Source organism: Tursiops truncatus, chromosome 10 (genome assembly GCF_011762595.2).
Source record: "Tursiops truncatus isolate mTurTru1 chromosome 10, mTurTru1.mat.Y, whole genome shotgun sequence".
Lineage (NCBI taxonomy): Eukaryota > Metazoa > Chordata > Mammalia > Artiodactyla > Delphinidae > Tursiops > Tursiops truncatus.
The window spans coordinates 61093089-61107895 of NC_047043.1; the positions used below are offsets into that span (position 1 = coordinate 61093089).

Consider the following 14807-nt stretch of genomic DNA (forward strand, 5'->3'; position numbering starts at 1 on the left):
ACTGACTGAGTGAATCTGCTCTCCCCTCGCCCTCAGTGCTTGGGACACTTGGTTTGAGATTCCTGTTGCAGAGAAGGGTGTTCACTTGGTATAACTGGGGACCCTGGCCTTTTTGTTGGCCAAGGGAAGGCCAGGCACCTTCCTTGATAGACCAACAAGACTGTCATCAGTGAGGAAGGGGTAGCTTTCTGAAACTCAGAGGCTCTTCCCAGAGGAAGGGGATATGATCCTGGGCAGGCGAAAAGAACTCACCTGTCATTTAGAAGTAGGTCTCCAGAGAAATGTAAAATTTCTGTAAAAATCTCAGCCTCCTTCACTTTTCATAGACTATAAACTTCAAACCAAAAGCACACCATCTGAATTATTGGAGGTCTATTTGAATTATTTGATTAATAAAATTTTTTGAATGGTGGCATAAAGTTTTTTTTTTTAATTGCTATTCTTAAAATAGTCAGAATGAAAGATTTCCTGATCACATTGGAAAGATAAACAATGTCATCCCAGCTTATCTCTGCTTAGGACTTCTAATTGTTTACTTAACAACATCAATATTCAGATCAGTTAATACTTACTGAGAGCCTGCTACATACTGAGCACTTGGGGATGCATAGATGGCCGTTCACAGTCCTGTCTTTGGGGGGCGGAGGCAGGGTCATAGCAGAGGAGACCCAGATGCATATGTAATTCACTGGCACAGGACAGATATCACTTGGTTTCATCTCTTTTGTTGTTGTATATTGAAATGGAGAAAAGACTCTTAAGATTTCAGTGTGTGCTTATAAAGTCCAGTAGCTATCTCTCTCAGTTTTATTTTCCACGTATTCAAAAGAAAGATTGGATTGTTTTCAACTATTTAGTTTAAAGGGAAAACTTGTTGTTTTTACTTTCATGAGCATTTTGAGATTCCTTGAGGGCTGTGTTGGTTGAATAATATCTAAAATTGAAAAACTGAAAAATATAAACATCTGGCCTTAGATTTTTTTCCCATGGTTAATTTGGGGACACAAATTAAAATGAAGTAATAGCAATAGAGGATTAACTAGCCAATAAGTTACAAGAGATGGAGTTCCTGACATGAAAGACACTATATAAATCCAAAACATTTTCATATGTAAGAAATTAAGAAATGATTTTAGCATATGCAGAGAGCAATGTTTTCATGATCATTTGGATATCAGCAGATCTGACTTGGCCTGGTTATTTCCTTTGTTCTCCCCTCTTTTTAGTAATCTCTGAAACAATTACAAATGGAACACTACACTTGGCTCTAAATTTTCTGATTCTAATTTCAGAATGGAAATATTCTTTTTGCAGATGTCAATTTATTCAAAGTCTCTAGATTAATTTGCATGTCAAGTCTCTGGATGTTGACATGTAGAATCAGTCATTTATAGCCAGTACAGTGCTAGAGTGTAATGCAGTTTTCCCAATGAATTAAAATTACCATATGAATATGGATTTATGCCTGCTTTGGCCTTTGAGGTCACATTTTAAACCTGAACATCTTATCACTAGTGTCATTTACCATTGCCATGTGGCTCAAATTAGGCAAGCAGCTTGGTTTTCCCTCAAATGTCCAGTTTTGAGGATAACTAATGTTAGAGCAGTAACTGCTGCAAGTCATGGCAGCACATAGTTGTGACTGAATATATCACTTGCACAAGTTTAAATTCTCAAACATGAGTTCCTGCAGTTGCTAAGTTGATTTCTGCCTATTGTCTCCTGAGTTGGCACAAGATGATCAAGGTTCTGATCCCAGATCCATCCCATGACTTAAGGATGGTCATTTCACCTTTGTAAGTTGAGTTTTCTCTGCAGCGCAGGTGATGAGGCTATCGGGCAAGGTGGGGTGGAGCGCTTGGTGGGAACAGAAGGAGCCCTGAGGGGTCTGAGGAGGAGGGTGACACATGTGGACAGGGTGATGCTTGAGTCGCAGAGTAGAGGCAGGAGAGCTGGCTTACCCCATTAGTTAGGGTGAGAGATGGTGAAGACCCTAGAACAGTGGCCATCAGAATGGAGGGGCGAGAACAGCTCTGAGAAGTATTTGGAAGGCTCCTGGGACAACTCCCTGATTTCTGGCCTGGCCAACTGGGTTGCTGATGCTACTGACTAAATGTACGGTTTTTGCTCAGCATACTATAATTGGCACAGATTCCTTTAAGAGAGCAAAAATTAAGGTCCTTCTCTATGCAGTTCTTGAAATTGAGTGTATTTCCATAATCATTGGCATTGCCTCCTTTTCTCAGCTGACCGCCTCTGATCTAAGTCATGTTATGTAAGCTGTGACTTGATAGGAACTAGAAACCATAAAAAGCATCAATAGGGAAATATCATCAGAGTTCTAGAAGCGGTTCTGACATTTCCTGGAGCCTTTTCTTACATTCCTAATATTAAAATATGCAAACCCTGGGGCTTTGGAACCACACATTTCAGCTCTGAGTCACCAGTGGTCTACACAATGTATTTTTTGCCAAAAGGGTAAATGAGGTCTCCCTAATGGTTGATTTAGAAACCCTATTTTTATTGACACATTAGAGGGAAGCCCCAGAGCACTGAATAATTTATTGCTCCCTATTGTCTTGCCCCATCTCCATTGATTCAGCATGGGGGTGGGACAAAGGGTAAGGAACAGAATCCTGTGGATAATAGTTTATTCTCAATCAAACTGCTCCTACTAGCATCCTTTCAGCACATGTTAATAGATAACTGTGTGGAGGAAAGCTTCCGTGCTCAGGTAACCTGGAATAAAGCAAAAATAAATAGGTTTCTTTGCTTCTGGACTTTTTAGTGCCTTCGCTGTGCTAACGTGCACTGTGACTGTCTACGAGGGGACGTCATGCAGCTCTCCTCACGCTTACTTGACCAGAGGACCCTGTTTCCACAGAGCATCCCTGGGACCTAGTTGCAAGCAGCACTGCTTTGCTGAGTTATGAACAGAGACTTTGGTCTGTTTTTCCATGGGGCGTGAAAGACCTGCCTTTTTTGCAGTGGGGGCCCTGAGAGCAGAGGGCAGCTTCTTGACTGGAATGTTTCCTTTGTAATTACTAACTATTAAGTTAGTAATCCTTTGTATCTTCTAAAGCATTTAGCTATGACTTAACCCCTGTATGAACTGCTTCAGTTACTTGGGATTTCTCCTTGGCTTCCTGCTTCATGTCACCAGCACATGACTAATGAGAAATGTGGAGAATGCTAGGCCTGGCCAAGAACTTTTTTCTAATTGAAAAACTGTCATAATAGACCTTTTATGTGGGAAAATGGAGAAAAATTCAACCCTTTAATGCAAGTACTCTACTTTTTTTTCATATTTTTCTTGTAATGACTTTATTGAGATATAATTCACATATCATAAAATTCACCCATTTAAAATGTGCAATTCAATGGTTTTTAGTATATCTACAGAGTTTTACAACCATCACCACTGTCAATTTTAGGACATTTTTATCATCCCCCAAAGAAATCCCATACCCTCTAGCAGTCACCCCCATTCCTCCTATTTCCCCCAGCCCCAGGCAGCCACTAATCTACTTTCTTTCTTTCATATAAATGGACTCATATGATATTTGTTCTTTTGTCACTGGCTTCTTTCATATAGTATAATGTTTTCAAGGTTCATCCATGTTGTAGTCAGTACTTCATTCCTTTTTATTTCAGAATATTCCATTGTATATACCAGATTTTATTTATCCATTCATCAGTTGATGGACATTTTGTTTCTTTCCACTTTCCAGCTAGCTGCTATGAACATTCGTTCAGATTTGGGCCAACCCAATATCTAGGAGTAGAGTTGTTGGGTCTTATGGTAATTCTATTTTTAACTGGTTGAGGAACAACGAGACTTTTTTAAAACAGCTGCTCTATTTTACATTCCCAGCAGCAGTACATGGGGGTTCCAGTTTCTCCACATCTTTGCCTATACTTGTTATTGTCTGTCTTTTTTTTATGGTCATGCTGGTGAGTGTGAAGCATTATCTCATTGTGGTTTTGATTTGCATTTACCTGATGGCTAATGGTATTGAGCATCTTTTCACATGCTTATTGGCCATTTATATATCTTCTTTAGAGAAACATCTGTTCAGATCATCTGCCCATTTTTTATTTAGTTGTCTTTATTATTGTAATAATTTTTTATGCTAGATACAAGTTTCTTATCAGATATATGATTTACAAAAATGTTCTCCAGTTCTGTGGGTTTTCTTTTCACTTCCTTGATGGTGTCCTTTGAAACACAGAAGTTTTCAATTTTGTTAAAGTCCAATTTATCTACTTTTTCTTTTGTTTTTGATTTTGGTGTCATATCTAAGAAACCACTGCCTAATCAAAGATCACAAAGATTTATACCTATGTTTCTTCTAAGAGTTTTATGGTTTTAGATCCTATATTTAGGTCTTTAATCCATTTTTAAATTAAGTATAATTTTTATATATAGCAAAGATAGGAGTTCAACTTTGTTCTTTTGTATGTGTCATAAATCTTTTAAATTCGTGTTCCCGCACACCCTTATCTTAAAAATCAGACTGATTCTATCTTTATTTTTTGGTTTTTACTTAATGTGATATCAGAAAATATTTCTTTGTTTTTAGGCAGGCTTCCCAATTGTTTTTTTAATCCATACATAATATTCTGTCAACTCAAGTGTATCATAATATCCTAAATCTTCCCTATCATGTTGAACATTTGGCCTTTTTCATGTTTGGGCTATTATGGAGACAGCTCTTTGCCTCTATAGAATTACTTCCTTAGGAAACATCCCCAAAAGTGTGATTTTTTTTGGTCAAAGTTTATGAACCCTTTTCTAGTTCTGTTTGCAAGTTGCTTTAATTGGTTTCTGAAAGGGCTATATCAGTTTAGAGTGCTGTATTCAATGATATATGGCTTTCAGTGCAACTTCACAAACAGTGATGGTACCCTTCTAAAAGTTTTTCTTAACTTACCAGGTGAAAAATAATAATACTTCAAAATTACTTTAATTTCCATCTCTCTTTATAAAAATTAATTTGTGTTTTTAAAAATCTAGGTGATATATGTATATTATGTGAAATTTCAGAGGGTACTAACAACAGCAATGACAGTAGCCTCCTTACCCAACCACTTTTAATTTTGGGGGGAATTTGTTACTTAGGATATAAGTTCGATGGCTGTGACAGAGTCCTAGAAAAACAGTGACTAAAAGGACAGAAGTTTATTTCTTGCCCACGTGACATGTAGAGTGGGTATAACAAGTCTGCTTTGTGGGGTGGTTGGGGCCGAGGCTCTTTCTGTCTTCCTGCTCTGCCCCTCTAGGATGTTGCCCTTATCTGTGTGTTCCAGATTGTTCTACACTTCATCTGTGTCGCAGTAAGAAGGTGGTGGGGGAAGAAGGGCAGCTCCTTCCCTTTGAGAGCTTGACCTGCAAGTTGCTTCTACACTTAACCCCATGTCCATACCCAGTGCAAGTGAAGCTGAGCAGTGCTGCCATTAGCTACGCAGTCATGTGTCCAACTAAACATTCTATTGCTGAATCAGAAGGAGAGACAGATATGGTGTCAACTGGCAGTCTGTTCCACCGCCGTTTCTCTGGTATAGACCGCCACATGTCTGTATAATATGCCTACACTGCTGTCTCTCCATTCACCAGTTCTAGACATTACCTAGTGACTTTTATTCTCACTCCACCACGCCTCACTGTCCATCCTCCTAATAACATACCATAATTGCAGAATTTGCAAATGTATACCTATTCTTTGAGAAGGGACCATATGGAATCAGAAATCTGGCTGTCCACTTTGAGGGTGTCAGCACTTCAGCAGCTCCAGCAGCAGGTGCCTTCCAGTCATGGTACCAGGGTGCTGGTTGAACGTCATCCCTAGAGACCCATTTGCATTGCATTTTCACTCTGTCCCCACCGTAACCCTGTCCTGTGCTTCCTGACACCCAAGGTGAAGGAAGATCGGAGCTGGCTTAGATGTTTACAGAGCCTATCTTTACCTCTCTGAAAAATAAATCCTAATTCCTAGGCTTTTTTTTTTTTTAAGGTTTTTCTGATGTGGACCATTTTTAAAGTCTTTATTGAATTTGTTACAATATTGCTTCTGTTTTATGTTTTGGTTTTTTGGCTGTGAGGCATGTGGGATCTTAGCTCCCCATCCAGGGATTGAACCCACACCCCCTGTGTTGGAAGGCGAAGTCTTAACCACTGAACCACCAGAGAAGTCCCCTAGGCTTATTTTAACTTTGGGGTTTGTAGAACATATTTTAGATAAATCTATATAAAGTCTTAAAACATAGCGGGTGTAAATAGTAATAGTTCATAAATTATAACTGTAGTTAATTGCTTATGTTGCAGAAGTACAAATGAACTCACTAATTGTTTACCACCTCTCATCCCTTCTTCCTTTGGGACTTTATTGGGGTCTTCATGCTTCCAGTCCTACATATATTCAGTGAAGATTCATGTATGTATGATTTATCTCACTGCTGCAGTAGTTGTAATAAGCTTCATTTAAGATGACACACTGTTTGGATAATTCCAAATTAAGTGTTTTATTATGACCACATAAATATTGGTCACCTGAGCCAAATATACTATGATTACATTTTCCTTTTTATATAACTTTCTGTTTTTCCTGAAGTTCATGGTGTCCTCATTTTTTTAATTTGCTTTGTGTTCTTTGAATTTCTGACTGTCTTCCCACATCCTCCCAGAAGCTCTTTAAAACTCCTCTCAAGTTTTCTACATATTCCACCCTGTCAGATAATCTATCCATCCCCTTTTTTTCCTGAAGATGCTTCCTGGGGCTCTCTGTTCTGCTTAAATCTGACCTGGTCATCCTCCAGGCTTCTGCATATCTGTCATCCTGGGACTTCTCTCTGTCTCTGCTCTGCAAATGTCCCTACCCTCTTTTCTTTGTTGGATCCTCTGTTTCCTAGATCCCATGTCTGTCTCTTTCTTGATTTACCCCTTCCTTTTGCTGGATCACAACCTCTGGTATCTCCTTAGAAATGGTACATGGGAAGGAACTGTTTTGTCCTTGAATGTGTGGAAATCTCCTCTCTGTTCAGTCATTTTCTCCTTTCCTATCCACTTCCATCTGTGTTATAGTTTAAAATTTCAGATATCTTTTAGTTTCACCATAGATAGATTGTTGTGCTTCTCATTCTTCTGTATACTTGAGGTACTTTTCAAAAGGAAAAGTGGGTGGTGGGATCATCTTTACTCCACCATCTGGAAAGTAAAAATGCCATTTTCATGTCTTTGGTTAGGAGTGCGAATGAATATTTTCATTTTTTTGTTTAATCTTTTGATTCTCCACTAGTGTGAATTATCTGTTAATACCTTCAAAGAACAAATTCTATAATAATTAGCACAAAAACACAGAAATTCTAAAGCTTATTTTTCTCACTTGTCTCCTCTGAGATTCAGATGGTGTTAGAGTCCCAGCAGATTGGTGTCCACAGTTGTTTGCTCTCATTTTCAGATTGCCTCACGCCCGTGACAGCTGTGAACATGCTCACCCAGCAGGAAGTCCCTGTTGTCATCTTGGCCAAAGCTGACTTTGAGGGCTCTCTGGATGCAAAAATAGGTAAGTAGCCATTAAAATGTAATCAGGATAGTGTACTTAGCAGGTTTAAGATCAAAATCCTAGCCTGGAAGAGCTGACTATATATTCCATGATCTGTTTTGCCTCTTTGTAAAAATGAATGTCCCTTCATTTCATCATCTCTTAGTTAAGCATCATATTTTGAAAACATATCAAGTATATTGCATCTTGCTAGTTGCTACTGAGAATAATGAAAAATGTCTGGCCCATGGATTTTGCCAGTAGAGCTAGTTGGTGAGACTTGCCTATACAATGTGGGGAACCATACAACTCAGATGAAAATCCAATTTCAGAATTCATAGAACCAACAGCAACTGCTGAGATGGGCGTTCAAAGCACACATGATCGATGTGGGCTGGGTTTTTGGTGAAGGCTTTGTGGAGGAGGTGAACTTCAGCTATGCAAGAAAGGGATCGTGAAATAGCAGTAAAATCGAAGTCATATTTAGAGCTGTAAATTGGATTTCCTTGGCGGCCTTACTCATTCCTAAGAGTTCTAACCTATCATCACTGAACAGGAAGTCTGGGATTGAACCGAGGTGTGAGACCTAATCATACCCCATCCAAGACCTGCCGTCAGGGTAGACCCGAGCAATCTCTACAGCTTTCCTGCTGTAGATTCCAGGCAGTCTCCAATGTGCCAGAACCTGCGGAGGAAGTTATTTCCACACTCTGTATCTCCTAGCACACAGAAGAAATAGCATTGCTTATTGAAATCATGGTTTTGCTCACAATTCTCAGATCCTTCTTTGGCAAACTGATTTGAAGAAACATCAACACAGAAAACAGATATTAAGCCACCCAAGTCATTCTCCTCTGACAATTTAAACCTAGAAAGTATGTTCCTTAAAGGAAATAATTCCTTCTATTACTTTAATGCATTTTATAATTAGTAAAATTCATTAATACAACCAGCCAAGATAAACAATAAAGGAAGCTCTTGTTGATGTGGCTTTTTTCCCTTTTTTTTTTGTTGTTGTTGTTTTAAAATATTAATTTATTTATTTTGGCTGTGCTGGGTCTTAGTTGCATCATGAGGGATCTTTTAATTGCATCATGCAGACTTCTTAGTTGCCGCATGCAGACTCTTAGTTGTCGCCTGCAAACTCTTAGTTTCAGCATGCATGCAGGACCTAGTTCCCCACCAGGGATCGAACCTGGGCCCCCTGCAGTGGGATCGCGGAGTCCTACCCACTGGACCACCAGGGAAGTCTCCCCTTTTGGTATTTTGAGTCAAAGTACTAACAGAATATTGAGAGTTCTGAAGGATAAGGGAAAAAGAAAAAGGAAAATCTGATTTTCTTGGGTATGCATGGAAAATCATTTTTCCTGTTGTCTTGATTTCCCACACTTCTGTAATTAATGTTTTGTGAATTATTGGCTCTTGGCCTTCCAAGAAGAACAGAAACAAAAGTAAACAAGAGTTAAAGTGGTGTTTTCACCATCTCACCTGCATGATACAAATAGTTCACATTCTACTGAGGCCCACATGACCAACACAGTGGTCCAGAGTGGTCTTTATGTGATCAAATAAATTCTGTGGTTACAATGTCTCCATTCGAAGATTGCTCCTAGTTACTACAGACCACAAACTTTTGGAATGCAGTAAATGACTTTTTTCCCTTCTTGACCATGAACACTTTTCAGCAACCTTTATTGCTTGCCATTTGTCCTCACCCTTCAGTATCCTTCAAGTCCACTCTGAGAGTTTATTTGCTTCATTAGATGCTTTTCATCCATAATCTCAGCTGGAACACTGCAGAACTTTCCATCATACCATGGAGTTTTCCATCTTACCAAGGAACTTTAGAATGTGTGTCCCAAACATTAAATCACCCTTTTAGGGCAGCATTCCAGAGAGGTTGTTCATGGACATCTGACGTAAGCATTTTGTGTATTACCCTTAGTTTTATCTCTCTCAGTTGCTGCGTGATGTGTAGCGTCCACAAGGATGTCAGCAGTCTTGACAGTTGACCCTACAGCAGTTCTCAACCAGGGGTGATTTGCAGCAGGCAACATTTGGCAATTTTAGAAACATTTCTACTGTAGAGACCAGGGATGCTCTTCAACATCCTACAGCACACAGAACAGGCCCCCCAGCAAAGTTCAGAATGTCAGTAGGACCCAGGTTGAGAAACCCTGGCCTACAGAACCAACAACTAAAAAGCCTGTTTGTATTAATTAGCTGAAGATGAAACAGCATGCCTTGGCCCTCTGGATGAGTGATTTACTTACATTCAACTCCATCTCCTCAAGGGCATATGTGGGTTGAAGAAGAAATGTCTGTTCAGAATGTACTGTTGCCTCTGGGAACAAAGCATAGTTTGAAGAAACACATTGGCCAGCTTTCTACTTACTGACCAAGCGGATTTTTCTGGGGCACTAGGAGCTGCTGGAGGAGTCAGCCCTGCTTCTCAAGAGAACTCCACTGCCCTGTGTCACTCAAAAGAGACACTTCCCCAGATGCTTGTGATTTACTATTTAAGTGACAGAAGCACCCAAAATTGTATATTTTAGAATTACAACTATTTTTTAAAAGAAACTAAGCAATGGAAAAAGACTTACGGGAAGTAGTGCCAATATGGTAAACTATTGTGTTAGGGTAGTGAGTTTCTCCAAGACTGTTCTCCATTTTCCCAATGAATATGATGTGGTTTTATAATTTCTGTGACTAAAATCTTTTAGAGTCTCCCTTGAGAAGCTAACGCTGAGTGTCAGTGCTGTCAATTATTTTGTGATTTGGCCATTTGCAAAGGAGACGTTTTGTGTTTCTTCCCCTAAACAGGAATTCCCAGCACCAGCTTAGAGGACACTGTCTTAGCCCAAACCCTGGGCCTGTCGTACTCTGAAGTCATTGAAACCATGCCAGATGGCACGGAGAGACTGAGCAGCTCTGCGGAGGTCGGTGCCCGTGGAGGTGGCCGAAGAACTTACTTATAAACTCAGGGCCTTGACATGAGCTTGATGACACATTTTCCTTTGGGTGCAAGTTACAACCTATCATTTCATTCATACCCACACTAACAGTCTTGCAGCCTCGTTTCTTAATCTATGAAAACAAAATAATATTCTTTTTCAAGATCTAAAAGCTTATCAGCTCCAAGTTGAACCTGATCCTAGGATAGTGTGGTTATCGAAGGAACTAAACTTTATTTTGTGAATCTTCTGCTTAAGAAAAATGACCTCTTCCAGGGAAACTGATTCCTTGGGACAGGTGACCAAAATTGGCTGTTCCTTTTAAGAGATCTCTGTTCTCCCCAGATTACTGACTTATTCCCACCTAAAGTTTGACTCATTTTTAGAAATCAGCAGAGAAGTTTTGAGTCATGTTTATTTGGTCAAGGTTGTCTCTTGCTAGGTGGTAAGTCTGGCAGGATTTGAGCTCAGCCTTGATACCGAACTAGGCCAGAAATTATGATGGGAGAGGTAGGGTGAGGTGGGGAAGGGGGAAGTGGGAAATGGCTCAGACAGTGATTCTCAAACTTGAGCACACACCAGTATCACCTGGTGGCCTTGTTAGAACACAGATTCCCTGGCCCCCATCTGGAGATTCTGCTTCACAGTCCCTGATGCAACTGAAGAATTTGCATTTCTAACAAGTTTCCAGGTGATGCCACTACTGCTGCTGATCCAGGGACCACATTTTGAGAATCCCTGGGTTAGAACTTTGCCACCCAAAGTCTGGTCCCTGGACCAGCAGCGTTGGCATCACTTGTTAGAAGTGTAGACTCTCAGACCCCACCTGTCTAGTGAGAACCCCATGTGATTTGTGTGCACAGTAAAGTTTGAGAGTTCTGGTTTAGAGCACTCTTTCATAAACTTGGCTGCCCTTTGAGAACACCTGGAACGTTTTGAAAAATACTGATGCTTGAGTCCCACCCTAGATATTCTGATTTAATGGTTGAGGGAGTGGAGAGGACATGGATCGGACATCAGGAGAATTCAGTGCTCCCCGGGTGATTCTAATGTGCAGTAGGACCTGGGAACTCCTGGCTTAACACAGTGATTGCAACCCGGCCATGTCTCAGAATCACCTGGGAGATGCTTACTGGCCCCACCTGGGTGATCCTGATTCCATTAGACCTGAAGATTCAGGTTTTTCAGGTTTGGGACTACCTGGCTATAGGATATCATGTATATAAAAAATAAGGGAATAGCCAGGTTTTTTTTTCCTGTGTAAGGAGTGGCAATGTTTTCTGACCTCATGTTTGTGCCTTCACTTCATAAATTATATCCCCAGACATGAGTTATGTTTTAAGATACTGAACCTTAAACCCTTCTTAAGACTGTGTGTGAGCAGGTTTCTTAGATGTAGAGCAGAGCCAAGCCAAGGTGCCAGAAAGGAGACCCGGATAACCCTCTGCAGGGTGAGAAAGAGGACAGTCATGGCCAAAATTATGAATTAGCCAGAAAAATGCCCCCTCCTTAGTATAGGACTGAGCATTAATTACGCTCCCTGGCTTCTTTCAAATAGCTTCAGGTGGTCTGTTGAATCCTCTGGTGGCCCTAGACTGAATATCTAGACTGGAGGAATTCTTTCAATGGATGGAAGGAGAATGGATGGTGAAAGCCTCCATGAGCTTCTGGGATGTGAAAACAGTAATGCATTGAGAAGATAGACTTTCAAGAGAGCTTGTGATCACCTGCACCATAATTACATGATAGTGGGAGTGTAGGACAAAGAAAGTGCTCTCCCAGAGTGTAAGTGGTTCCTTGGTAGAGAGCTCGGTCTTCAGGACATTTCAGACGCTTAATGGAGAAGGCTGCTTTTGATAAACATAGCTGTACTTTCCTATTCTTTATGCCCCGTGGCTGTAAGCTCATTGAGGTTAGGGGCAGATCAGATTTATCTTTGTGCTCCCAACGCCTAGCACAAGCCTGGCACCTAGTAGGTTTGCGGTACACCTGCACTGAACCAATTCCAAGGTTCCCACGATCCCCTCGTTGGCAAGCCATGCTGGCCCGATTCTTATCATTAGTTTGGTTCTCTCAAAAGTGTCCGGTGGGGCTTCCCTGGTAGCGCAGTGGTTGAGAGTCCGCCTGCCGATGCAGGGGACATGGGTTCGTGCCCCGGTCCGGGAAGATCCCACATGCTGTGGAGCGACTGGGCCCGTGAGCCATGGCTGCTGAGCCTGCGCGTCTGGAGCCTGTGCTCCACAACGGGAGAGGCCACAGCAATGAGAGGCCCGTGTACCGCAAAAAAAAAAGTGTCTGGTGAACAGAGAATTCCTCTTTTCTGCTATGAGTGTCCTGCCCTGCTGTCTCTCACGTGGGAGCATTTAAATACAAAAGGGGTGGTCCTTCAAGCTGAGGCCTCAGTTTGTTCCCCTGCTTGCCCGAATTCCTTCGGCTCTAGGATAATATGGAACTTTTCTTTTCTGGCCACCCCTGTCTCAAGAGGGGAGCAGTCATTAAAATAAATGTGCAGTTTTTTACTGGCAGCCGAATGCTGATATTTGCCTCTCTCTGTAGGTGCCACAGGGCTCTGGTGATAAGGAGAGCCCCAAACCAGAGCCCACAGTACTCTCAGGGGCCCCCCAAAAAGTGTTAATTTCTTTAACATCAGAAGAAAAAAGTGAACTCTTAAGGTCAAAAATTATATTCATCTTTATTCACCACTGTCATAAAATATAAGTTTTAATACTGTAAGGAGGAAGGTGCCCACAAAGGCAACAGAGAGTCACAATGTGGCCCTGCACAGACCACACAAAAAATGGCAATCCAGGGTGGTGGCATCAGGGTGGCAGCTCATTCTTACCAAGGGAGGAACGTGATCTCTCTCCTTCCCCTCTCAGTTCACAGGTATGAACCGGCCGGATGCATTTCTATCCCTGACTCAGAAAGCCCGGAGGAAGAGAGTGGGCGGAGAGGTGACAAGTGATAAATTGAAGGACTGGCTGATCTCTCGGCAGCGGTACTGGGGCACGCCCATCCCCATGGTCCACTGCCCGGCCTGCGGTCCTGTGCCCGTGCCTCTGGAGGACTTGCCTGTGACCTTGCCCAGCATCACCTCTTTCACTGGCAAGGGAGGCTCCCCACTGGCCTCAGCTTCGGAGTGGGTGAATTGCTCCTGCCCTAGGTAAGAAACCACGTTCCCCAGCTGTGACCATGTCTGGTCCCAGACTTCCACTTGGCTGGAAAGAATAACATAGGTCTTAGGTCTTTTGCTATCTTTGAGAGAAGGGGCTGGAATCTGGGGCCCAGCCCCTGTGATGAGCGCCCCGTCCTCTCTTCTGAGCCAGTAGAAGCAGCAATGTCAATTCATATCTTTCCCAGAAACAGCTGATCCAACTGATGGAAAAGCTACACATTTTCATGATAGCTTTGGAAGAGACCACTTTCCTCCATTTTATATTCCAAAGAGCTTCTCAGAGATGAGAGAAAATGCCTTACCGTTTTCCCACATAGTGACTGTGATAACAGGGGGGATTTTATCGCAAGTAGCAGAGTAGTAGTAGCTACGAGGACAAGTATGCTCAGGGGGTCTCATTCTTTAATATACTGAAACATACCATATCTCATTTCTTCTCATTTTGACAGTAGGATTATGTTTTCCTGTTAATTCACTGGCATGTCTCACATGTGATTTTTATGATAGCATTCCAGCTGATTAAACAAATAACAGATACCAAGCTGTAATATTTCCCTTCTTCCTTCTATGGAAAAGCCATTTTTCTCTGCCTTATAGATCATGATGGGGTTGTTTTAAAACAACTTAGTCCTCTTCTTAGCATCTCTAGGTCAGTAATTAGGTAACCATGTAGTGCAAGTGCATGGCTCAGAATGGGGAGTCGGACAGTAATGGCTTCAAGTCCTGGCCCTGCCTCTTCCCTAGCTGTGTGGTCTTGGGAAAGTCACTTAACCTCTCTGAGCTGTGATTCCCCTATCGGGAGCTAAAATAACCCCCTCGAAGGGATTTCAGAAGACGAGAATTAATGCATGTAACACTGCAGAGTGACACCTAGCAGACACTCTGTAACTGGAAATATTAGTGCCATCCTGCCCGGGCCTGCCAACAGTCCGCCCAGGTCCTCACCCAGGCGGTTCTGAGGTTTGAGATGGGGTTTGCAGTCAGGAACATAGGAAGCTCTGGGCCATTTTAGGGTATCACCCTCTTTGTTGATAAGCAGTGACAAAGGGTTTCCCTGCCGGAGACATCAGCAGCCTTCAGCCCGCCAGTTGTGGCAGCCAAGGGCCTTGGTGGTGGGGATAAGTTTTCCTACCTTGG

The 14807-nt window shown here is 41.8% G+C and overlaps 1 protein-coding gene across 22 annotated transcripts in view; it reads left to right on the plus strand.

The window, feature by feature from the left end:
- Nucleotides 1-14807, plus strand: part of LARS2 (leucyl-tRNA synthetase 2, mitochondrial) — a 279513-nt gene that overhangs the window by 211748 nt on the left and 52958 nt on the right. For all 22 annotated transcript variants that reach the window (XR_012334582.1, XR_012334581.1, XM_033864716.2 and 19 more), the window contains 3 exons: nucleotides 7458-7562; nucleotides 10365-10480; nucleotides 13375-13658. Coding sequence is in view for 20 of the 22 variants with exons in the window: in XM_033864716.2 (XP_033720607.1) it covers nucleotides 7458-7562; nucleotides 10365-10480; nucleotides 13375-13658 (505 nt within the window). In the remaining 2 variants the exon portion in view is untranslated. The remainder of the gene's footprint in view (nucleotides 1-7457; nucleotides 7563-10364; nucleotides 10481-13374; nucleotides 13659-14807) is intronic.